General features: G+C 53.5%; 3 protein-coding genes across 4 annotated transcripts in view; 2 read left to right on the top strand and 1 right to left on the bottom strand.

Moving 5' to 3' along the window:
• The window catches only part of SETD3 (SET domain containing 3, actin histidine methyltransferase), a 363,397-nt gene that overhangs the window by 260,852 nt on the left and 79,162 nt on the right, over window positions 1-23,383 (bottom strand). The gene's annotated exons all lie outside the window — the stretch shown is intronic.
• Window positions 1-23,383, top strand: part of LOC126958426 (cholesterol 24-hydroxylase) — a 515,386-nt gene that overhangs the window by 438,627 nt on the left and 53,376 nt on the right. The window lies entirely within an intron of this gene.
• Window positions 1-23,383, top strand: part of HHIPL1 (HHIP like 1) — a 37,404-nt gene that overhangs the window by 5,802 nt on the left and 8,219 nt on the right. For both annotated transcript variants that reach the window (XM_050796687.1, XM_050796686.1), the window contains exons 2-8: window positions 1,735-2,381; window positions 6,569-6,712; window positions 8,971-9,299; window positions 9,804-9,930; window positions 12,505-12,650; window positions 17,787-17,868; window positions 21,392-21,474. In XM_050796687.1, the coding sequence (XP_050652644.1) occupies window positions 1,735-2,381; window positions 6,569-6,712; window positions 8,971-9,299; window positions 9,804-9,930; window positions 12,505-12,650; window positions 17,787-17,868; window positions 21,392-21,474 (1,558 nt within the window). The remainder of the gene's footprint in view (window positions 1-1,734; window positions 2,382-6,568; window positions 6,713-8,970; window positions 9,300-9,803; window positions 9,931-12,504; window positions 12,651-17,786; window positions 17,869-21,391; window positions 21,475-23,383) is intronic.

The following is a 23,383-nucleotide window of genomic DNA, read 5'->3' as shown; positions in this document are numbered from 1 at the left end:
GCAGAGAGGGTGCAGTGGTGTGGGGACACTTAACTGGCGTTTGGGGATGGGTAGCAGGGAGCTGGCAGGTCGAGCTGAGCAGACATGGCTCCAACCCCAGCCCATCAGCATGTGACATGATACCTTGGGCTAGTGGCTCCCTTCTGCTGTCTACTTCCACCTCTGTGCAGTGGTAAGAAGAACAGGCCTCCCTCCTGTGGTTGCCTTGAGGAGGAAATGCAGATGCACGGGCTCACTGACCTGGTGCCTGGCCCACAATCTGCCCCAAACCCCAGGAACTGCTGTGATTGGTTAGCACTCTTTCTCCCATGGTCATGGTCATGATTTAAGAATAAAGAGAATTCTGCCTGCCAGAGAAGAGTAGGGGAAGGGCATACCTGCAAAGCGGACAGCCTGTGCTGAGGCTCAGAGGCATGAAATGGCAGGGAGTATGTATTCGTCTCTTGTCTCATTGCTATAAAGAAATACGTGGCTGGGTGCAGTTGCTCACACCTGTAATCTCAGCACTATGGGAGGCTGAAGTGGGAAGATGGCTTGAGCTCAGGAGTTCGAGAGCAGCCTGGGCAACATGGCAAAACCTCATCCCTACAAAAAATAAAAAAATTAACTAGGTGTGGTGGCTCTCGCCTGTAGTCCCAGCTACTCAGGAGGCTGAGGCAGGAGCATCTCTTGAGCCCAGGAGGCAGAGGTTGCAGTGAGCTGAGATGGTGCCACTGTATTCCAGCCTTGGTGACAGAGAGAGAGAGACCCTGTCTTAAAAAAACAAATGAACAAACAAAACAAAACAAAACTGGGTAATTTATAAAGAAAAGAGTTTTAATTGGCTCACAGTTCTGCAGGATGTATAGGAAGTATAGTGGCCTCTGTTTTGGGGAGTTCTCAGGAAACTTACAATCATGATAGAAAGCAAAGGGGAAGCGGGCATGTCCCATGACGACAGCAGGAGCAAGAGAGAGATGGTGGTGGGGTGGGGGCACATTTTAAAGAACCAAATATCATAAGAACTCGCTTACTCTACAGTACCAAGGGGGGATGGTGCTAAACTAAACCGTGCGTGAGAACTCCGCCCCTGTGATCCAGTCACCTCCCACCAGGCTCCTCCTCCAACACTGGGGGTTACAATTCTACATGAGATTTGGGCGGGGACACAGATCCAAGCCATATCAGAATATCAGGAGATGGAAGGTAGACAGGAGGCTGGAGAGGTGGAGAGAGGCAGGAGCTGATGGTGGAGCTGTCCATGGGCAGAGCCAAGTCAGAGAGCACTTGGTATTTTACTGGTTTTCAACAGATAGAGGCCAGAAGGTACTAGAGGGTGCGGACAGGGTGGTCAGGGAGGATCGGGGGTGAGCCTTGGGCAGGAACCCAAGTTAAGTGCAGCAGTGGTCTGTGCTGGTGTAGGGGCGGAGGTGCACTGTTAACACAGAGAGGATGGGTGGCAGTGCCTCAGACTCTTCCTGGCATACGGCGGGTGCTCCAGAGTAGCTGCTGCTGTTGCTGCTGCTATTAATAGGAGTAGGAATAGTGTTGTTCTGTGTTCTAACAAAACAACACAAACATTAAGACCTAAGGTTTGCTACTGTCACTGAGGCTTATCATGGTAACAGACAGATGGCATTGTCTCCATTTTATGGATCAGCAGACTGAAGCTCTGCGAGATGGGGGACCCGCCCAAGGTTACACAGCTGGTAAGCACCTCCACGAAGCATCTCTGAGCCATCGCTGTCTCTGCAGGAATGCTCTCCGTATGCAGCCCACCTCTATGACGCTGAGGACCCGTTCACACCCCTGCGCACGGTGCCCGGGCTCTGCCAGGACTACTGCCTGGACATGTGGCATAAGTGCCGGGGGCTGTTCCGTCACCTATCAACCGACCAGGAGCTCCGGGCGCTGGAGGGCAACCGTGCCAGGTTCTGCCGCTACCTGTCCCTGGATGACACGGACTACTGCTTTCCTTACCTGCTGGTCAACAAGAACCTCAACTCAAACCTGGGCCATGTGGTGGCCGATGCCAAGGGCTGCCTGCAGCTGTGCCTGGAGGAGGTGGCCAACGGGCTGCGCAACCCCGTGGCCATGGTCCATGCCAGGGATGGCACCCACCGCTTCTTCGTGGCCGAGCAGGTGGGGCTGGTGTGGGCCTACCTGCCCGAACGCTCAAGGCTGGAGAAGCCTTTCCTGAACATCAGCTGGGCGGTGCTCACCTCGCCCTGGCAGGGTGACGAGCGTGGCTTCCTGGGCATTGCCTTTCACCCCCGCTTCCGGCACAACCGCAGGCTCTACGTCTACTACTCAGTGGGTATCCGCACCAGTGAGTGGATCCGCATCAGCGAGTTCAGGGTCTCTGAGGATGATGAGAACGCCGTGGACCACAGCTCTGAGAGGTGGCTTCCTTGGGGAACCCGGGCCTGGGTGGGGGCAGGTACCCATATGCACTGGTGTGACTGCACCAGTTGGTATCCTGTTCTCAAATACTGTGAATATTTAACACACCTGGTAGGGGTGCTGAATTTCATGCTTTGGGGCCTGGGGAAGGACAGTTTTGCAGAACAGACCTCACACGGGGACCATATCCAAACCCCTCCATCTGGCCTGCGAGGCCCGACATTTCTCCACCAGCTCTTTTGTTTCAGGCACTTCATTTCATTTGATTCTCCTAAAACCCACTGAGGCTAGTATTATTTTTCCGATTTTACAGATGAGAAAGTGGAGGCTTAGAGAGGTGAAGTGTTGGGTCACACGGGGAGGGAGCGTCAGAGCTGGGAGCCTGATCTGTTGTTTCCAAAGCCCACCCTCTGCCGTCTGCCTCAGCCTGCCTCGCTCTGGCCTGAAGATGCCATTCTTTTTTTTTTTTTTTTTTTTTTTTTTTTGAGACAGAGGCTCGCTCTGTTGCCCAGGCTGGAGTGCAGTGGTGCAATCTCTGCTCACTGCAACCTTCACCTCCCGGGTTCAAGCAATTCTCCTGCCTCAACCTCCCCAGTAACTGGGACTACAGGCACGTGCCACCATGCCTGGCTAATTTTTTCTATTTCAGTGGAGATGGAGTTTCACTGTGTTGCCCAGGCTGGTCTTGAACTCCTGAGCTCAGGCAATCTGCCCGCCTCGGCCGAAGGTTCCATTCTTGAGCCCCACTGGCTCCTTTTTCCCACCCGAATCCGCTGCCCCAGGGAACTTGCTCTCCTTCCTGCCCCTAAGTTCTTCTGTTCCTCCTCCGGGCTTCTGCTCCTCTCAACAACGCCTGCAGAGCCTGTGCCCTGTGGAGGATTTATGCCCCAACTGTTTTCAAAATGGGTCTGACCTGACCTCGCACGTGGGGCACACATATCAGTCTGAGTTCAGTAGGAAATAAACCCTGTATCAGGTAACTCAGTAGGTAGAATTTGATCCTGGGAGTCAGTTACTTGGGTTTTAGAAATGATGAAAGGGCTCAGACGCGGTGGCTCGCACCTGTAATTTCAGCACTTTGAGAGGCTGTGGTAGGCAGATCACTTGAGGTCAAGAGTTCAAGACCAGCCTGGCCAACATGGCGAAACCCCGTCTCTACTGAAAACACAAAAACTAGCTGGGTGTGGTAGTGTCTATCCGTAATCCCAGCTACCTGGGAGGCTGAGGCAGGAGAATTGCTTGAACCTGGGAGGCAGAGGTTGCAGTGAACCAAGATCCTGCCACTGCACTGCAGCCTGGATGACAGAGCAAGACTCTGTCTCAAAAAAAAAGCGGGGGGCAACCTGGGGAAGGCAGCGACTCTGAGGTCAGCAATTGGAGGAAGTTGCTTCCACCCCTTGGACGGGGAAGACAAAGTGAGAAGATGGGGTTATTGGGACCCTGGAGCTGGGGATACCCGGTGGAAGCTGGAACCATAATTGGCCTGGGCAGGAGGAGGTGGAGCCAGGGAGGAGCAGCGGCTGCCAAGAAGCTGCTTAAAGCAGAGAAGTGCTCCTCCCTCTCCAGGCTCCTGCCAATGCTATCCACTGGCTGACCTCGCTGGAGGCCAGCTAGCTACGAAGCCTGGGAAATGTCATTCACAGGAGCTGACCCCCTGCAGTAGAGAGAGAGGAGGTAGGGGGAGGGCCAGGACTGGGTCTGAGGGCAAATTAGCAAAGAACAGCACATTGTGTGTTTGATAAAACTGTAAAATCTTGACACTGAATGTATAAAAAGGAGGAGAAATCAAATATGTTAGCTATGAAGGCTAATGTGAATCTTTATGATTCACAGCATTAGTTTTGACTATGAGCTTCCTGGCAGCCAGAGCAAAAGGAGGAAACATAATTCTCAGGATCTTACAGGAGCCTGTATAGCCAGTTCTCCAAGAGAGACCAAGTTTATCACAAGGACCTGACAGAGAGGAGATGGAGGGACAGAATGGATGTGTCTTCAGTGGTGAGACTTTTAAAAATGGATTCCTGATAAAGACTTGAGGTGGAACACAAAATATATAGATGAACATATTTCAGAGTGGGGGCTCAGCAAAGGTCCTCTGGTGACCTCACAAAGTCAAGCCTAGAACTTGACTCACTCGTGGGGAGAGAGGTAGGCACAGCAGGCTTAGGGCAGCCAGGAATGAGTGGTTATCCTAGCCTGAGTCCGCTGTCCACTGTCAGTCTCTTCCCAGACCTGGGATCCCAATACCGGGTGGATGACTGAAAGCCTGAGCTGTTCTCTCCGTGGAGAACCTGGGCTTTGGAGCTCTGTATTGCTCACCAGATCATATGCACAGGCCTCAAAAGAAAAGGCCTCCAGTCTCGGCTCTGAAAAATCAAAGTCCTGGGTTCAAATTACTTGACCTTTCTGTATCTAATTTTTTCTTATTTGTATTGATAAGGGATTAATAGGCTGGGTGCAGTGACTCAAACCTCTAATCCCAGTACTTTGGGAGACCAAGCAGGGAGGATCGCTTGAGGACAGGAGTTCAAGATCAGCCTGAGCAACACAGTGAGAGCCCTCATCTCTACAAAAAATTAAAAAATTAGCCGGGCATGGTGGCATGCACCTGTAGTCTCAGCTACTCAGGAGGCTGGGGCAGGAAGATCTTTTGATCCCAGGAGTTCGAGGCTGCAGTGAGCTATGACCACATCACTGCACTCCCGCCTGGGTGATAGAGTCTCAAAAAAGAAAGAAAGAAAAAGAAGGGATTGAGAAAGTAGTGACCAATCCTGGAAAACCTAAACCACCCTGAGTATTTCAGTCAGGGGAAACTGAACACAAGGATGACTAAGGCATTGGGAGGGCTGGAGAAGGAGAGGAGGAAGGTTAAGTTACTTAACGACTGGTAACTGTAAGAAGCTGCTACCATTCTTGGGTTGGAGGAACGAGGGGAAAAAGTCCTTTGTGCTGTGGAGTTTGCTGCTCTTAGTACCAAGATGGCTGGGTGGAAACCCAGGGGTCCACGTTCACCAGCCAACGCTGCTGTCTCTACAGCCACCACTTCTGGAGGCAGGGTTAGAAGCCAAAGAAACTTGGCCTCTCCCTTCCACCCACCAACACGAACTGGAAGCCAGCTGGCTGGGAAGTGTGGTAGTAGGTTTCCTGTAATGGCAGTAAGGGAGGTTCCTGAGTACAGTGAGTGTGGTGCTGAGTGCACTGCACACCATCCTGCCCACTGCTAGAAGCTGCAAATGAGGGAGTACATAAGATGTGCTCAACATAAGTAATAAGTAAACTAGTGTGGGGGAAGCTATGATGAGGAAGAAACCAGCTGTGTCAGTGACTAGGTCGACAATTTCCCATAATCGTAACAGGGCAGGTGCTAGCAGTGGAGAGCAGAAACAAACAAACAAACAAACAACAACAACAACAAAAAAAAAACACTAGACCGGAACTAGAAGACTTGAGTTCTAATCCCAGCTCTGCTACCTATGGGCTGTGTGACCTTAGACAGGTTGCTCAACCTCTCTGAGCCTTTAGGTCCTCCTTGGCACTATAGAGTGCATTAATTTTGCTCGTTCTGCCTACTAGCTCCTCGTGGAAAATCACTTAATATAAAGGATATGAAAAGTCTTTTCTAGGCTGGGCATGGTGGCTCACGCCTGTAATCCCAGCACTTTGGGAGGCCGAAGTGGGCAGATCACTTGAGGTCAGGAGGTTGAGACCAACCTGGCCTACATGGTGGAGCCCAATCTCTACTAAAAACACAAAAATTAGCCAGGCGTGATGGCAGTCCCCTGTGATCCCAGCTACTCAGGAGGCTGAGCCTGGAGAATCGCTTGAACCTGGGAGGTGGAGGTTGCAGTGAGCCGAGCTGTGCTCCAGCCTGGGCAACAGAGCAAGACTCTGTCTCAAAAAAAAAAAAAGAAAGAAAGAAAGAAAGAAAGAAAGAAAGAAAGAAAGAAAAGAAAGAAAGAAAGAAGGCAGGCAGGCAGGCGGGCAGGCGGGCAGGCGGGCAGGCGGGCAGGCGGGCAGGCAAGGCAGGAAGAAAGGAAGAAAGGAAGAAAGGAAGAAAGGAAGAAAGGAAGAAAGAAAAGAAAGAAAAGAAAAGTCTTTTCCATTGTGAAGAGAGACCGTGATCTTGTTTTGTGTTTTTGGCTCATGCGTGGAAGGCTGAGTTTTAGGGGCCCTTATCTTCCTTTAGGATACTCCTGGAGGTCAAAGAACCAGCTTCAAACCACAACGGGGGTCAGCTGCTGTTCGGGGATGACGGGTACCTCTACATCTTCACCGGAGATGGCGGGATGGCCGGAGACCCCTTTGGGACATTCGGAAATGCCCAAAACAAGTATGTTCAGCTTTTGGTTGGCTAGTGGGTTGGTCTACATAACCCTGGGCTTCTCATGCTCTTCCAGAGGGCCAGTTCCTTCCTCAGCCAGGCAGTGTAGGGCAGGAGAAAAGGTTCTGAGTCCCAGCTCAGCCTGCATCTAGCTAGGCAGCCTAGGCAAGTCACTTGCCGTCAACAGAGGGGATAAAAGCCCACTCTGCGGGCAGGTTGTCACAAGGAGTAAAGGCAATTGTGGCTGCCCAGGGCCAGGCACAGGACCCTCTGGGCACAGGCGCCTGAGAGGTGACATTAGCGAGCCTCAGGGCACATGGGATTTTCTCTAAGGTCAGCCTGGCCCTGCTGGGGCCCTGCTGGAAGAAGGGAAGGGATGCTCCCCAGGCCGAATGGAAAGTGTGAGCTGGCTGGCGCAGGGTGGCACCAGCACGTGGAGCTCCTGTCCCAGGGTTCTTCAGGAAGACCCAGATGTTAACATGTAGTCTTGCTCTTTTACCCATTTCCTGGCTTGAGCAAATGAGCTCAAGATCTCATTCCATTACTTACTCACACACACACATACACAAATATGCATACACACACATATACACACATACATACACACACATGCACACACTACATATACACAACACACACATATACACATATACGCATGCACACACATACATGCACATATGCACATACTACATACACACAATACACACACATATACACACATACATCCACACGCACACACACATATACACACATACATACATACACACACATACACACATCTACATACATACATTCACAACATACACACACACAGTCTTGTGAGTGTAACCAGGATGTCCAGGAGTCTCAAGTCAGCCTCCCCCATTCCCTTAGCCAAAATGATAAAACCTTCCTCCGCCCAGGAAGTAAAAATAGCAAGTACAAGTATGATGTTGAGTACAGTAATTAAAGTGCTCACAATTTGTGAGTTGTCCTTTCCTATGTGACAGTGTAAGCATCATCTGAGCTTTCTCACGTTTGGGATGTGTTTAGAGATGAAGTTGAGAAAATAGAAATTAAGGATTAGTGGATAATTGGACAGAACTTAAAAACATTATTTTGCTGCTACGAGTTGTGCCCACTTAGATATCGAATTCTGGTGTGTGGTGCGTGGGCTCCCGGGTGTGATCTGGATGGTGTTCAGCAGGCTGGAGTGTATGAGAGGAATTTACGGGGGAAAGTGGAAGGCCAGCAACAGGGGCTTGATCACAAGGCATATATTGGGTGGGAGCATTTCACCACCATGAAAGAGGACACTTGTTTGCTGTCCCTACTGATAAGGGAAAGGTGTGGGGCTAATGCTATGTGAGGATGATGGAATACAGCTTCACAAACCCCGCTTTGAAAAGCAAACCAGAGGGAGGACACCAAAGTGCTAACAGCAAAGGAAACTCATGTATTAAGTCGGTGCATCAAAAACCGTAGATGAAAATGGTATGTTCTCTGCACTGTCTTTAAGCACATTACAGATTTTTCCCATCACGCGCCACTTTTGTCATGAGCTATCCCCCTAAGCTGCTTGGAGCTTAGGGCTGCACCCCTCTGCTCTCTCTCCCTCCCCTAGCAACCCGCACTCTGGTGCACTTGGCTTTGATTGCAATCTTTCATTCACTGACTCTGCAAACACTTAATGGTCATCTACTATGTGCCAGTCACAGTGCCAGGTACCAGAAGAAAACTGTAAATACAAGTCATTTTTCTAGTGGAATTTTCACCCTATACCGCAGTCCAGGAGGACTGAGTGGACTGAGCGGGACCACTCTACTATTACAGTGGAGGACACCCACATTCCACAGAGTGTGTGGTAAAGAGCTTGAGTTTCTGGGCTCAGGCCGTCTGGGCTGGATCCCAGTGGTGCGGCAACTGAGCAACGTTATTTGACCTTTCTGAGCTCCGCTGCCACATCTGTAAAGTGGGGATCATACTAGGAGCCGCCTACCTAAACGACTGCTGTGAGGACAAGACGAAATAGATGATGTGTTGTGTCCAACGCATGGGACAGACCTGGCGCGCAGAAAGGTGAAAGATGCATGTTGAGTGAATGAATGAGGTTACCCGGCTGTAAGTAGCTAAGGAGGAACTGCATCCCAGGGTCTCTGATCCCACAGCCTAGGCTCACCCTGTACCTGGCTCAGCGGTCAGCCGGCGCCCCGGCACCTGCCCCGCGGAGCCCGTGCGCCCTGGCGCAGGGCAACCCCGAGCTGCGCCCTCTCCCGCTCCGCCCGCAGGTCGGCGCTGCTGGGCAAGGTGCTGCGCATCGACGTGGACCGTAAGGAGCGCGGCCTGCCCTATGGCATCCCGCCCGACAACCCGTTCGTGGGCGACCCCGCCGCGCAGCCCGAGGTCTATGCCCTGGGCGTGCGCAACATGTGGCGCTGCTCCTTCGACCGCGGCGACCCCGCGTCGGGCGCGGGCCGCGGGCGCCTCTTCTGCGGCGATGTGGGCCAGAACAAGTTCGAGGAGGTGGACCTGGTGGAGCGCGGCGGCAACTACGGCTGGCGCGCGCGCGAGGGGTTCGAGTGCTACGACCGCAGCCTGTGCGCCAACTCTTCCCTCAGTGAGTGCCCGCGCCCCAGGGACCCTGGCCCCGCATCCGCCCCCACCTCACCCCACCCCACCCCACGTGCTGTGCCGCATGGCCTCCCTCGGAGACCGCGCCCCGGAGATCCCTGACCCTGGATCTGTCCCCGGCCCCACTCTATGGGCTGTGCGGCAGGGCCTCACTCGGGGACCACCCGCACCCCAGGCACCCCCTGACCCTGGATTTGCCCCCACCCCAACTCCACGGGCTGTGAGCCAAAGCCTCCCTCGGTGACTGCCCTCGCCTCCACCAGGAGCCTCCCTGTGCCTTGGAGGCCTCCCAGCAGCGCTCTTGAGTTTCTCCTCGCCCCATCCGCATCTGGCACCCCTGCAGACACGCTTTCCACCACGCCAGTCCTGCTGTGGGCACGCCCCTCCCTCCGTGGTCGCCCCGCCCCCGCGGAATCCCTCCGGAATTCTCCTGACAGATGAACTTGTCCCCCGCGGGCTCACCGCAGCTTTTCGCCCTCCCACCCCGCAGATGATGTGCTGCCGATTTTCGCTTACCCTCACACGATTGGCAAGTCGGTCACAGGGGGCTACGTGTACCGGGGCTGCGAGTACCCCAATCTGAACGGCCTCTACATTTTTGGGGATTTCATGACCGGGTAAGTGACCTAGTGCCCTCAAGCCCCTGGCTGCTGCCACTGGCTCCTTGGGACTGGCTCCTTGGTAAAGAGGAGTGTATGTGTGCGCCTGTTCCTGCACATGTGCCTCCCTGCTCTGACGGGGCCCCCAGGTGTGGGCCGGACACCCACATCCACCCCCTTTGCTCCTGAGATGTATCGTGAGCCTTTGTTGCAGGCCTCAGTAACTCTGTGATAGACACACAACTCATGGCATGAAAGACTGAAGGCTTGCTTAAGTGCAGGTCCGGTGGTCCTCCTCTCCCTCCTGAGAACCATGGGCTCTGGGCCTGACAGCAGTTCTAATGGGCAGGAGGGCAGAATATGAATAATTTCCTGGACACTCAGGGCCACCCTGCTCCTGGGGAAGCCACAGCTTGTCACTGCAACAGCTGATGGGGGCCTGGAGCCCTACCCCATCCCACCCCAGCCAGGACTGCAGGGATCTCGCAAAGGTTGAGAAACTAAGACCCGAGAGGACGATGGCTGCGCACCGGCCTCCTAATGGGGAGAGGAGGAGGTGGGGCTTTTGTGGCCTTGGAGCCTTGCTGCCTTGTCCCCGTGCTCTAGGGCAGCAGTGCCACCCACTGAGACCCTGGTGTGGGAGGAGGATGAACCACATCCCAAATAGGTTTGATGGGGGAGGGAAACCTACATCACACCTTCCTGTGAGTCAGGCTCTGTCCCCAAGGGTGCTTGTGGAGCCTCATGACCACCTTGTTGTCCCATTGTACAGAGAAGAAAGCTGAGGACTAAAGAGGCCCAACGGCAGGCTGAGACAGCCTGGTCTGAACCCTGGCCCACTTACTGGCTGGGTGACCTTAAGCCAGTTACTTCACCTTTCCTTATCTTCAGCTACCTCATCTGCAAAATGGAGATGATCATAGTGCTTGCCCCCTAGGTTGTTTTAAGGACTGAATCAGTTAATACATAAATAGCACTTAGAATCTAGTGAAGAAAGAAAGAAAGAAAGAAAGAAAGAAAGAAAGAAAGAAAGAAAGAAAGAAAGAAAGAAAGAAAGAAAGAAAGAAAGAAAGAAAGAAGGAAGGAAGGAAGGAAGGAAGGAAGGAAGGAAGGAAGGAAGGAAGGAAGGAAGGAAGGAAGGAAGGAAGGAAAGAAAGATGTTTAATATTTAGTGAATTTTTTTTTTTTTTTTTTTTTTTTTGAGACAGGGTCTCATTTTGTCGCCCAGGCTGGAATGAAGTGGCACAGTCTCAGCCCACTGCAGCCTCCACTTCCCAGGCTCAAGCAATCCTCACACCTCAGCCTCCTGAGTAGTTGGGATTATAGGCATGTGCCACCACACCTGGCTAATTTTTGCATTTTTTGTAGAGATGAGGTTTTCCTCTATTGCCCAAGCTAATCTTGAACTCCTGGACTCAAGCGATCCTCCTGCCTCGGCCTCCCAAAGTGCTGGGATTACAGACTCAGGGCACGGTGCCCAGCCTGGTATTTCTTAATTATTTCCATGCAACCTCCTCTGACAGCAACTGAATAGGGTTCCTAAGGAGAGGGCATAAAGACATGAAGACGGCTGAAGCTGGTGGGAGAATTCTAACTTTTTGTCCAGTCTGCAGCGTGGAGCTGAGAGAGATACCTGACCTGGGCCCCTGGAAGTTGGATTCCTCTCCCAGATCCACCCCTTCACCTGGGACCCAGCTTTCTCATCTGGAAAATGGGTGTAGATGAAGCCTCTGTTTTTACCCCTGATTGTCCTTTCTCCCTTCTATCCTTCCCAGGAGGGCCTAAGTCTCCTGACCACAGAAATTGAACTAATTTTGCCAGTATTTCCCCAGCCCCTCTGCTGGGTTAGGCAAGAACCAGGATGACAGAGATGAAGAGGACCCCTAGTACCCGAGCCAGGGAGACAGACCCTTTCAGTCCACTGCACTGCAACCTCAGAGAGCCTTGCACAGTGTGGGGAGCTCAGCATGGGGGCCTTCAGGGAGGGCTTCACAGAGGAGGGGACATCTCTAAGCAGGACCTGGAAGTATCAATAGGTGATTGACAATCAGCGATGGGAGTAAGGAGCAAGGTTAGCATATTCCAAAGACGTTGAAGCTCCAGCGCTTGGCAGGTTCTGAAACCGGTGAACTCTTGAAAGCGCTGTTCCCTCTGCAGGATCCAGTGGGCTGGACTGCATTCAGGGGGCAGTAACCAGGCTGGTCCTGTTCATTCCTGTGGGTTTCTGGTAGGTGCTTGGTGAAGATTGCACACAATGACAGCTTCATGGACGTACCACATGTGCAGTCACACAGGGCCCCATGCTCAGAAAGGTTCACGCTTGATCTCATGCTCTGAGGTCACCATCTTGAATTCTTAATATGTTTTGAACAAGTGGCCCTGCATGCTCATTCTGCACTGGGCTCTGTGAATTTTGTATGGTCCTTGCATGGATCAGTGGGTGAATGGATGAGTAGATGGATGGTGGAAGGATGGAGGGAAGGAGGGAGAGAGGGAGGGAGGGTGGGAGGGTGGGATGGATGGATGGATGGGTGGGTAGGTTCCCCTGGGTGCCATGCCAGGCATGGCCTCACAGTTCATCTTCCATTGCAGGCGTCTGATGTCCCTCCACGAGAACCCAGGGACAGGCCAGTGGCACTACAGTGAGATCTGCATGGGCCATGGCCAGACCTGTGAGTTCCCAGGCCTCATCAACAACTACTACCCTTACATCATCTCCTTCGGGGAGGATGAGGCCGGTGAGCACTCCTGAGACCTCTCCTTGCTGGTCGCTCATGCCTGGGACTGGTCCTCCATCCTGTGGTCCTTCTGGTCTCTGATGTAGGGGAAGGACCACACAGGCCTGAACTAGTTCCCACCTGGGAGGAAGATGTTCCCTGGGCTCCAGACTTTGCAGGTGCCTCTGTTATAGAAGAGGGGTCCCGATCTGGAGCCCAAGAGAGGGTTCTTGGATCTCACATAAGAAGGAATTGGGGGTAAGTCCATAGAGTAAAGTGAAAGTAAAGGAATAGAAGAATGGCTACTCCATAGACAGAGCAGCCCCAAGGGCTGCTGGTTGCCAACTTTTATGGTTATTTCTTGATGATATGCTAAACAAGGGGTGGATGATTCATGCCTCCCCTTTTTAGACCATATAGGGTCACTTCCTGACGTTGCCATGGCATTTGTAAACTGTCACGGTGCCCATGGGTGTGTAGCAGTGAGGACGACCATCTCGTGGCCGTCTTGGTCATGGTGGGTTTTAGCCGGCTTCTTTACTGCAGACTGTTTTATCAGCAAGGCCTGTGTTTTGCGCCGACCTCCTGTCTCATCCTGTGACAGAACGCCTTCACTGTCTGGGAATGCAGCCCAGTAGGTTTCAGCCTTATTTTACCCAGCTCTTATTTAAGATGGAGTTGCTCTGGTTCATATGCCTCTGACACCTCCTCGTGCGTCTTCACCTTTCTGAGCTCCCCTTTGTTCCTATGGAAAATGAAAGTAGTGGCCCCTTTCTTCCTCTTACCCCACCTCACCCTGGGTAAGGTTGCCGTGAGTTCTAGACTAATAACGCGGGTAAGCATCCATGCCGGTTAGCCGGCCAGGAAGGATCTGGAATGGTGGAAATGCAGGCAGATGGTGGAAGAGAGCCTCAGAGACCTCCAGAGACCTCCAGAGAACCCCAGAGACCTGCCCTGGCCTGGAGTTCCTGATGGCAAATGGATTTGGGCCATTAAATGAAGCCACATAATTATTTCAAAGCGGGTGGACACAGCCTTCTTGTCGGTTAGTGGATCCTGAATCTAGGCACTTGTGTTTTCAACACGAGGGACAGAGTGGGAGGGGAGAGGAAGAGGGGCCAATGGAGACTGGATCCTGCTCCAGCCTCCTGCCTTTGTGCTTAGCCCGAGGACTGTTCCTGGACAAAAGCCCAGGGGCCCCCAGTGAGCCCTAATGGATGCTTATTGGGGTTGCTAGGCAACGCCCGCCCAGGGGCCTTTGGAGGGGTGTCCCCTGCCCGGCTCAGTGCCCAGAGCCCCGAGGGCTGAGTCTGGGAAACCTTTGTTGAACTGTCAGAATCTGAATTTCCAAAAAGGCAGCCCCCAGCCCCCACAGCCATTCCTAAGCCCTCTGGGCCCTTGAAAGCCCTTTCTTTTGGTCAGTAGGGGGTTAATGTGTTTTAGAAGCAGGGGTGCCCCTCCCCCACTGAGGCAGGGCCTGGAAGGAAGGTACAGTTTCCAAAAGGCCATTCCTCAGCCCTCTGACTGACACCCGAGTGTGGAAAACCAGAAGGAGGCACCGGTGAGACTGGCGGCCCAGGGACAGTTCTGGCAGCAGCCTCTGGACGGCACGGAGCCCGGAGCCCTGGGGTCCAACGCAAACCAACTTTCCCCTGCTCCCGGCTCCTGCTGCTGCTTCTCTAATTGTTCCAACACTTGCAGATTACAAAATGAGTACCTCTGCTGGCCCAGTGTGCCCCAGGGACAGTTCACACCCCAGAGACCAGGAAGGTGGCTCAGTGTCCCACCAAGGGAAAACGTCGCCTTTGCCCTCTGAAAGTTCATGGAACTTCCCCCCCGCCCCGCCCCACCCCCAAGACAGAGCTTCGCTCTTGTTGTCCAGGCTGGAGTGAAGTGGTGCAATCTCGGCTCACTGCAACCTGCAGCCTCCACCTCCCAGGTTCAAGCGATTCTCATACCTCAGCCTCCCGAGTAGCTGGGATTACTGGCGCGCGCCACCACACCTGGCTAATTTTTGTATTTTTTTGGTAGAGACGGAGTTTCACCATGTTGGCTAGCCTGGTCTCGAATTTCGGACCTCAGGTGACCCCAAAGTGCTGGGATTACGGGTGTGAGCCACCACACCCAGCCGAGAAATTGTCCATTTTTATGCTCAGGTGCAACAAAGTATGGGCAGCTGTGTAGAAATGTGATCGGACAAAAAGGGCCTGAGCTCATGCTGATTGAGTGGGAGAGCCAGCACAGCCTGTGTGTCTGGATTCTTGGCCTCTCTGCGCTTGCATTCCTTCCTTCTGGCTACGGGCTGTCTCTGGAGTGGGAGTCTGATGACCTGCAAATGGGTCAAACAGGTCAGATCATCTCCTCCTCCTTTATTTTAGAGGCAGAGTCTTGCTCTGTCATCCAGGCAGGAATGCGGTGGCGCCATCATGGCTCACTGCAGCCTCAGACTCCTGGGCAATCCTTCTGCCTCAGCCTCCCAAGTAGCTGGCACTACAGGCTCATGTAACTATGCCTGGCTATTTTTTAAATAGTCTGTAGAGATGGGGTCTTGCTGTGTTGCCTAGGCAGATGTGGAACTCCTGGGCTCAAGTGATCCCCTGCCTCGGCCTCAAAGTGCTGGGATTACAGGCATGAGCCACCATATCTGACCCAGATAATTTCTTTGTTGTTGCTGTTGTTGTTGTTGTTGTGGGGGGTTTGTTTGTTTGTTTGTTTGTTTGTTTTTGAGACAGGGTCTCGATCTATTGCCTAGGCTGGAGTGCAGTGGTGTGATCTTGGTTCACTGCAGCCTCTGCCTCCCAGGTTCAAGCGATTCTCATACCTTAGCCTCCTGAGTAGCTAGGACTACAGGTGTGCACCACCATGCCTGGCTAATTTTTATATTTTTAGTAGAGATGGGGTTTCGGGCCATGTTGGCCAGGCTGTTCTTGAACTGCTGACCTCAAGTGATCTGCACGCCTTGGCCTTCCAAAGTGCTGGGATTACAGGCGTGAGCCACCATGCCTGGTCTCAGATAATTTCTTTATGGCCAGTTTTATACAGAAAGGTTGGGGGAGAGTTACAATAATATTTTTAGGTTCTATGACTGGCTTTGGGGGAAATGTGTGCTGGTTTCTATTATCTGCCGTGGGAAAGAGAGACTCTAGTTTCTATGGCACCTCAGGGGAGAATAGGACTGAGAGACAGGAGGACAGGAGAAGGTCAGGAAAAACTTTTGCTTTGGAGGCAGTTCTGAGGCCTTCATTTTGAAGCATTGTTTTCTGAGTCTCAACAGCAGCCCTGGGCGGGCTTGGCAGCACCCGCGGGGGCTCCCTGTGTGTGCAGAGGGTTGGGGGCTACAGCTCCCAGCAGATCATGGCTGGAAAGGGCCTTGCAGTCTGCGTGGTCCAGCCTTGTCATTTTACCAATGGGGAAACTGTGGCTGACTATGAACGCCTGGTTATGGAGGAGGGGCACCATGCCCCACCTGGCCCCTGGACACCTCCCAGAGGGGGGCCTTAAGGTTGGTTGGCGAGATGAACCAGGGAGTTCCTCAGGGGGTTGGAACAGAGAAGACCAGGGCTGCTCCTGGTGGCTCACTCCAGAAAGAGGCCCAGAGGTAAGTGGACGGCCCAAGGCTGTCTGAACAATTTAGGGCTGTGGCCATGGACTTCCCAACAGGGACGTCTCACCCGGGGACTCCCACTGCTAAAGGCTGCATCATCACCATGTGGGCCTACAGCCCCTCTCCCGACCTCCCCAGTGGGGCTGGTGCCCCTGGGTTTGGGGGTCGGGGCCTTTGACCACTCAGTGTACTGCTTGCCTCATCCCCCAGCCCCATCACAGCTGGGTCTACCCAGGTGTCACAAGTTAACCCTCAAGTGCCTTCCCTTTGCATTTCCCGAGTTTCCTGTGCCTTGCTTCTCAGACCCCACCCCCATGCAGCCCTCCCTGACTGCACCTGTCCCCAGGGATATGCTTTTCTCCAACCTGTTACCAAGCTGTCTGTCTCAGCCTCTCTGCGGGGAAACCTCCCTCCCTACTCCCAGCCCAGCTGAGCTCTCTGCTATCCTTTTACAAGGACAGAGGTATTAGCATGGCTGAACCCTCAGGATGAGTCATGTGTGGCTCGTGTCTGGGCTCCCAGCCACCACGCATCCGATATTGGTGTGGGGCTGGAGCAGCAGACTTTCCTGAGTTTTGGTCCTGGCTTAACCATTCACTAGCTGTGTGACTTAGGACAAGTCACTTGACTTCTCTGAGCCTCTTTTTTTTTTTTTTTTCTCCTCAGCTGTGATGTAGGAATAATGCAGCCTGTTTTCAGGACATAGATACCCCTGGCAGCAGGGGTTGGGAGGGAGGATTGGAGTGGGAGGAGCAGGGAGAACCTACATTCCCTGAGACAGTCCTCAGCACCAGGGACTCAGAACTCTAACGGTTACATTTTCAGCGCAGCTCTGAGATGGGGAGAAGTTGAGGCTCAGAATGGGGCCATCACACAGCTGCTGGAGATCACAGGGGGCCAAGCAGAGGGGCTAGGACCTACACTCCCAGCCATGTACTCTGCTTCTGCCTGGGAGGTCCTCGCTGTCAGTAGAGAGACACCCTGGCCTCGAGGACCTGGCAGGGCCCAAATCCCAGATGACGACCGCAATCATAGCTAGCTAATGCTGATTAGGCCCACGCTCTGCGCTCTTCAATCCTTATAACAGCCCAGTGAGGCCTGCCCATTTTAGAGATGAGGAAGCTGAGGCTCAGAGAGCCACACGTGCCTTCGGGTCCCCCAGAAGCAGTCAGTTGGGGAGCTGGGCTGTAGCCCCCTCGTGTGTGCCCCGAGATGTGTGGGTCTGGGCATGAAACCCAGGTAGGTGACAGGGGTGGTGCTGGGTCACCGGGAAAAGGCAAGAGTGGAGGTCTGAGCCTGGCTGGGTCCAGGCAGAGCGCCTGACACCCGGGAGACCAGGCTCCAGAGGCCCTTGGGTACAACCCAACGCCTCACCTAGCCTCAGTTTCCCTTTCTGAGGACTGGACAGCTAGACTGAGCTGGGATGCCTCACATGATGGCTAGCTGGGGTTGGGGTCGATTTCCAAGCCTGCGGGGAGCGGGGTAGTGAGGCGGGGCTGGCTGGGACAGTATTCCAGGTGGGGGTCTCACTGGTCACTTCGTTCTGTTCATAGGGGAGCTGTACTTCATGTCGACAGGGGAGCCGAGTGCCACAGCTCCACGTGGGGTTGTCTACAAAATAATTGACCCGTCCAGGTGAGTCCCGGCCTCCAGGACAGGGAGCTCCTGCTGTCTGTCAGGCCTCCTAGCTCCATTGGCTTGTCCCCTCCACCTTGCCCTCAGGTGGGCAGTATGAATCCCCATTTTCAGACAAGAACCCTGAGGCCCAGAGAGGGACATGATTCGCCTCAGTTCCTCCGGCAAGGGGCAGACCCAGGATTCAGACCCGGGTCTGCACGCCTCAAAGCACAGGTCTGTTAGGATAGGAGGGAGCTGGAGAGGCGACTGGGGCCGAGGGCGGAGGCTTCACTCGGCTTTCTTGCCTGGCCCGCCCTCCCTGCGTCTTCCTCCTGTCTAGCAGGCCCCTCATTCCTCATTTCCTGGGCTGCCCCTGCATTCCCACAACCCAGCCCCCAATTTGCCTCTGCGATGCCTCCCAGATGACACCCTGCTCCCTGTGTGTCCCCGCCCCATGCCTGCCCATCCTCCTGTTGTCTGTCTTCCACTGGGGAAAACACACTGGGGCTCCCTTCGCCGGCTCCATCTCCCCGGCTTCCCTTCTAGCTGTAAGGCCAGAAGTGCCATGCCAGGCCATGTCCCAACTCCTTCCGTGTGCAGCTTATGAAACTCTCAGCCGCTCATTTTACAGCGGTGGAAATGAGCACAAAGATACAAAGTCACGGGCCCGGGGCCCAGAGCCATGGTTGGGCCCAGGCCGCTGGCTCCAGAGTCCTGCCCTAACCCCTCGGCTGTGTGCCTTAACCTCACCCTCTTCAAGTACCTTCCCCAACCCACTTTGCCCTCCAGGCCCCTGTCCAGCCCTTCCTCAGCTCTCCTCACTCAGACTTGTAGTCTCTGGGCTACACGACTGACTATCTGCCAGCTGCTCTGGGAGTCTCAGGGCCAAGCCTGTATCTCTTCACTCTGCAGAGGCCGCCCAGATACTGAAAATGGCATGGAGCAGGGACCCAGGAACGCTTGATGAATAAATGAGCGATCAGCTTTCTAAGCTGCTTCTCAGCCCTTAGATTTTCACATCTCTGCTGGTTTCCACAGGAGTCCGAACGTCCCTTCAACACCCGGTGCGGACATGGCTTGTGCTTATCTCTAACACAAGGCCTGAGGTTGCACTCCAAGAATCCACATATTTGGCAGACCCTAGGAATCCCCAGTGTGTTTACTTACCCTGAACTTTGAGACACGCCACGTTTGGGAAAATCCTGAAACAAGCTGGCGTGTTTCATGTTCTTGGGAGGCAGATGGGAGGAGCTCAAGTCCAGCCTGGGCAACAGAGGGAGACCTTGTCTCTAAAAAAATTAATTACTTTTACAAAAAGAAAAATTCTAAAACACTTATTGTGCTTAAAATATTTTGCACTGGGCTCAGTGTCTCACACCTGTAATCCCAGCACATTGCAACCTCCGCCTCCCGGGTTCAAGTGATTCTCCTGCCTCAGCCTCCCGAGTAGCTGGGACTACAGATGCCTGCCACCATGCCTGGCTAATTTTTGTATTTTTAGTAGAGATGGGGTTTCGCCATGTTGGCCAGGCTGGCCTTGAACTCCTGACCTCAAGTGATCGTCCCACCTCAGCCTCCCAAAGTGCTGGGATTACCGGTGTGAGCTCCCACACCTGGACTCCACACTCTTTTTCAAAGGATGTTTCTAGTTGTTCTCCAATGCCCTTTTCCTGTTCCAGGATCCCATGTTACCTTTAGTGGTTGCATCTCCTTAGCTTGCCCTGTTTGTGGCAGCTTCTCACTTTCCTTGTTTACAGACTTTTTTTTTTTTTTTTGCTTGTTTGTTTTAAAAGCACACGTAAATTATTGACATGACTTTTTATCAAATAAAACATAATCACTTCCTCCTTCCATCCCTTCCTTCTCATTTCCATGAGGTCCTGACCATCGTTATCTATGCAGTGCCAGGATTTATATGGTGGTATTTGGATCACACACAGACTTGGTTCTTTTTCCTTCATGTATGCCCATTTTGTCTAAATGTTGCAAACATCACCCTCAAAAAAACCATTTCTAATGGCTGTGTGATTTTCTGCTGAGTCACTATAACTTATTCCTCGGAATTTTAGGTTATTGCCAATTTTCAGAAAAGAATGCTTCTCTGAGGAAATGTTACATATACCAAACGAGTGCCTAATTCATGCCAGATGTTGCCTTAGATCCATCATCTTTGGTTTTTCCAACACCATTTCCCTATTGGCTTGTCCCCATGTCATAAAGAGGGACCCAGCAAGACTTAGGGAGTTCTCTTGCTCCCAGTCTTGTGTTAGGAGCCAGAAGTGGGCGAGATTCCTCCCTCCTGCCCTGACCCTTCTCCTCCCTTCATTCTCCTGGCTCGGAATAACTGTTTCTTTGCACCCACACGTATTACACAGAGGTCCCATTATAGAACATTTGGAAAATGAAATAAATGGGGAGTGGAGGAGGTAGGGTCAGGTCATCTATTATTACCCACACATAACCACTGTGGCGTTTTGGGGTGGACATCCTACCCTTTTGCATAACAAAGACTTTTAATGCAATTTCCTTAAGGAACAAAAGCCCCACTGGGTCTGTCCAAAGTGTGTGGATGTTCTCTGGAGGTCAGAGCAAGAAAAAACCTCGCTTTTCCTGAGCTTTGAGAAGCGTGTGTGCCTGGTTGTGTTTCTGCAGCCTCTGGGGACAAAGACCCTTGTCCCTCTTTTGTGTCCCTCTTCGGCCAAGCCTGTCTGGAGGCCACTCCGTGTCACGTGGCTAATTCACCCCTTGGCCTTTCCACTGGAATCCTATTGAAGTCGTGGGCCCACGTGGGTCTGTCCTGGAATGGGGTCATTCCCAAAGAATCACAGATCGACGGCCAAAAACTAATTAAAACGGAATTCCATTTCCTACTGTGCCCTCAAAAATGTCAAAGGAGACCCAATTCCTAGCCCTGGCACTCTCCTCTGACTCTTTTGTCTCCCTGCTCTCTCAAACCCCACATGCCAAGGCCCCAAATCCCTCAGCTCTGCCTCCAGGCCCAAGGCTTGCTTTCCTCACCCCTGCCCCGTCCTTTAGATGGTTCCAGGCAGAGGAATCTCTCAGATTCTGCATCATCAGAAATCCAGGAACCAGAGGGTCTGAGAGAGACCCGCCTCAAAGGCTGTGGAGCTGGTGGGAGAGGGTGGCGGGCAGGAATCAGGCTGCATTTCAGGAATCTGATGGCAGGCTGGGGGAGGACAGAGACTGGCATTTGTTCACACCCTGAGGACAGAGTCCATGCTCTGGATTAGAAGTGTCTTGGGAAACGGTAAGCCTCCAGCCCCGGTGCTATTCTGGCAGAGGCTGAGCATGCAGCCAGTGGGCTGTTATAGGGGATTTATGCCCTGGAGCTCCTAGAATCCTGGGGGCATGGAGTGGGCAGGGATGCCACAGGCCACACAGTAGGTGCATGGTAAATGGCCGCCTGTTACTATCGTTGCTGTTCACGCCTGCCTCACTGCAGGGGAAAGGCAATGGCACGGGGCATCCTCAGGATGGGTTCCCAGGGTGAGACTGATAACCTCCTGTGTGTCATTGGCAGGCGGGCACCACCTGGCAAGTGTCAGATCCAGCCTGCTCAGGTGAAGATCAGAAGCCGCCTCATCCCCTTTGTGCCCAAAGAAAGTAAGTGCCTGCCAGAGGGACACTGAGGGTGGGGGGAGAGATCCTGCAGCCCACAACGGCTGCCTTTCCAGCCAGACACGGGTCTTACCAGCTGGACCTAGATGTCCCTCTTCAGCCCCTGTGCCTAGCACTGTGCCTGGCACACATTAGACATGGTGGTAAGGTGGATGGGACTTTTACTGAACTGGGTCTTGCTTGATTGGTCACAATTCCTTAAACCAAGAGAGAAATAGCTAGTGCCAGGCAAGGTATGCTCTGAGTTCTTGGGAGGGACAGAGAAAGAGGATGTATCTGTGTGTAAGCGAGGGAGACTGGAAGAGTTAGTTGTGGGAGGGGTTGGCATGTGGGCTGGGCCTTCATAGATTGTTGACAAGCCTGATGAGGAGAGATGGCAGAGCAGGGCCACCACAAATGACTGCCCATGGGGCCTGGGGCTAGGGGGAAGGGGATGCCCCAAGTTGGGGCTGTTCCCCTGGGCCAAGTTACGTGGGAACAAAGACCCCGTGTTGCCAGGTCTTCCAGTTCTTCAGAGAAGCAGAAAATCCCCCCATCCACTCATTCACCACGGACACGTGCCCTGCCCTGGGGATACAGCACATGGTGAGACACCGCAGTCCTCGCCTTCTAAGCCTGTTAGGTACAACCTCCAATTCAAAGTGTTAGCAACTAGTTCAGAATTTTAAAAATCACTCTGTGGGCCAAGGAAAATATTTCAGCAGGCCAAGTGGGCTCAGCAGGCCACCCATTGGCAGACTGGGTGTGTGTGGGGGTGGGGAGGGCAAGGAGAGAGGGAGGCTAGGCACCTGGGCAGAAGAGGTACCCGGGGTAGAAGGGGAAGGGTCTGAGCTCAGTGATTTTGGAAGTGAGTTCTGGTCACAGTTGGTTTCAGGGCTTGGTGAGTTTTCCATTTATTCATTCAGCAGTTTCTGGCACTTTTGTTAGTTACTGGCTCCACGCTGGATGCCGGAGCCACAGTGAGAAGTCAGACCAGGCCGAGTTCTGGCTGGGACAGACAGAGATGACATTTACTGTCCCAGGCCTTGTGATTGAAGTGTGTGCCAGGCACCGTGAGGGCCCACCCAGAACAGTGGAGACTGGGGTGGGGGGCAGGGGTTCCTGGAGTCTGAAAAGAAGAGGAGGGTGCGCCCATGGGGGGATGCACTGAGGGGGGTGGCACCGAGGGGAGTGCAGGGTGGGGGATGCACCCGGGAGGGGGTTGCACGGGGGGGGTGCACCTGGGGGAGTGCACCGAGGGGGGTTGGCACCAAGAGGGAGGTTCACTCAAGGATGCACTGACCCGGGTGGCAGTGCAGGCAGAGGCAACAGCGAGAGCCACAGTGGGAGAGGTGAGGCAGCCTGAGGAGCAGGAGGTGTGGGCCAGGGGCCAGGGTGCAGGGACAGGGAGCACCTTGCCCATGTCACGGTGCTCCAGGCCCTGGCCTGTGCTTGGCCTTGTGCTGAGAAGCCCTTTCTCAGCTCCTCAGTGGTTTTCAAAGTGGGACTGGCTGAGGTGGGGCTGGATTAAAGAGGTCTGGCCTGGTGGTCCCAGGACCCTCCCCATGGTAACTGAACAGTCTTGGGCTGTCACACATGGCAGGGCCCAGTGCCTGGCACTGCACCGATGTGGAGTAGGGCTGGGCACAGCAAAGTGGAGATTGAGGTCTATTCCTGTGGCTGACCTGGGCCAAGCGTGTCCCCACATTCTGCAGGGACAAAGGGAACCACCTGCTTCAGCTCCCTAGCACTGACTGCACGCAGGCTCTGTGGTGGGGTATAGGGGCTCTGCCTTGTTCCCCAGCCAGACAACCAGAGCACCCCCATCGTACCCGCTGTGACAGGTGCCAACCTTGGGAGTGAGGAGGAGAGATTTACCCTGACCCCAGGGATCCCTGTGTGCGTCCCATTCCCA

Source organism: Macaca thibetana, chromosome 7 (genome assembly GCF_024542745.1).
Source record: "Macaca thibetana thibetana isolate TM-01 chromosome 7, ASM2454274v1, whole genome shotgun sequence".
NCBI lineage: Eukaryota > Metazoa > Chordata > Mammalia > Primates > Cercopithecidae > Macaca > Macaca thibetana.
Note: the sequence above shows the minus strand (reverse complement) of the source record. Positions and strands in the feature narration are given on the sequence as shown.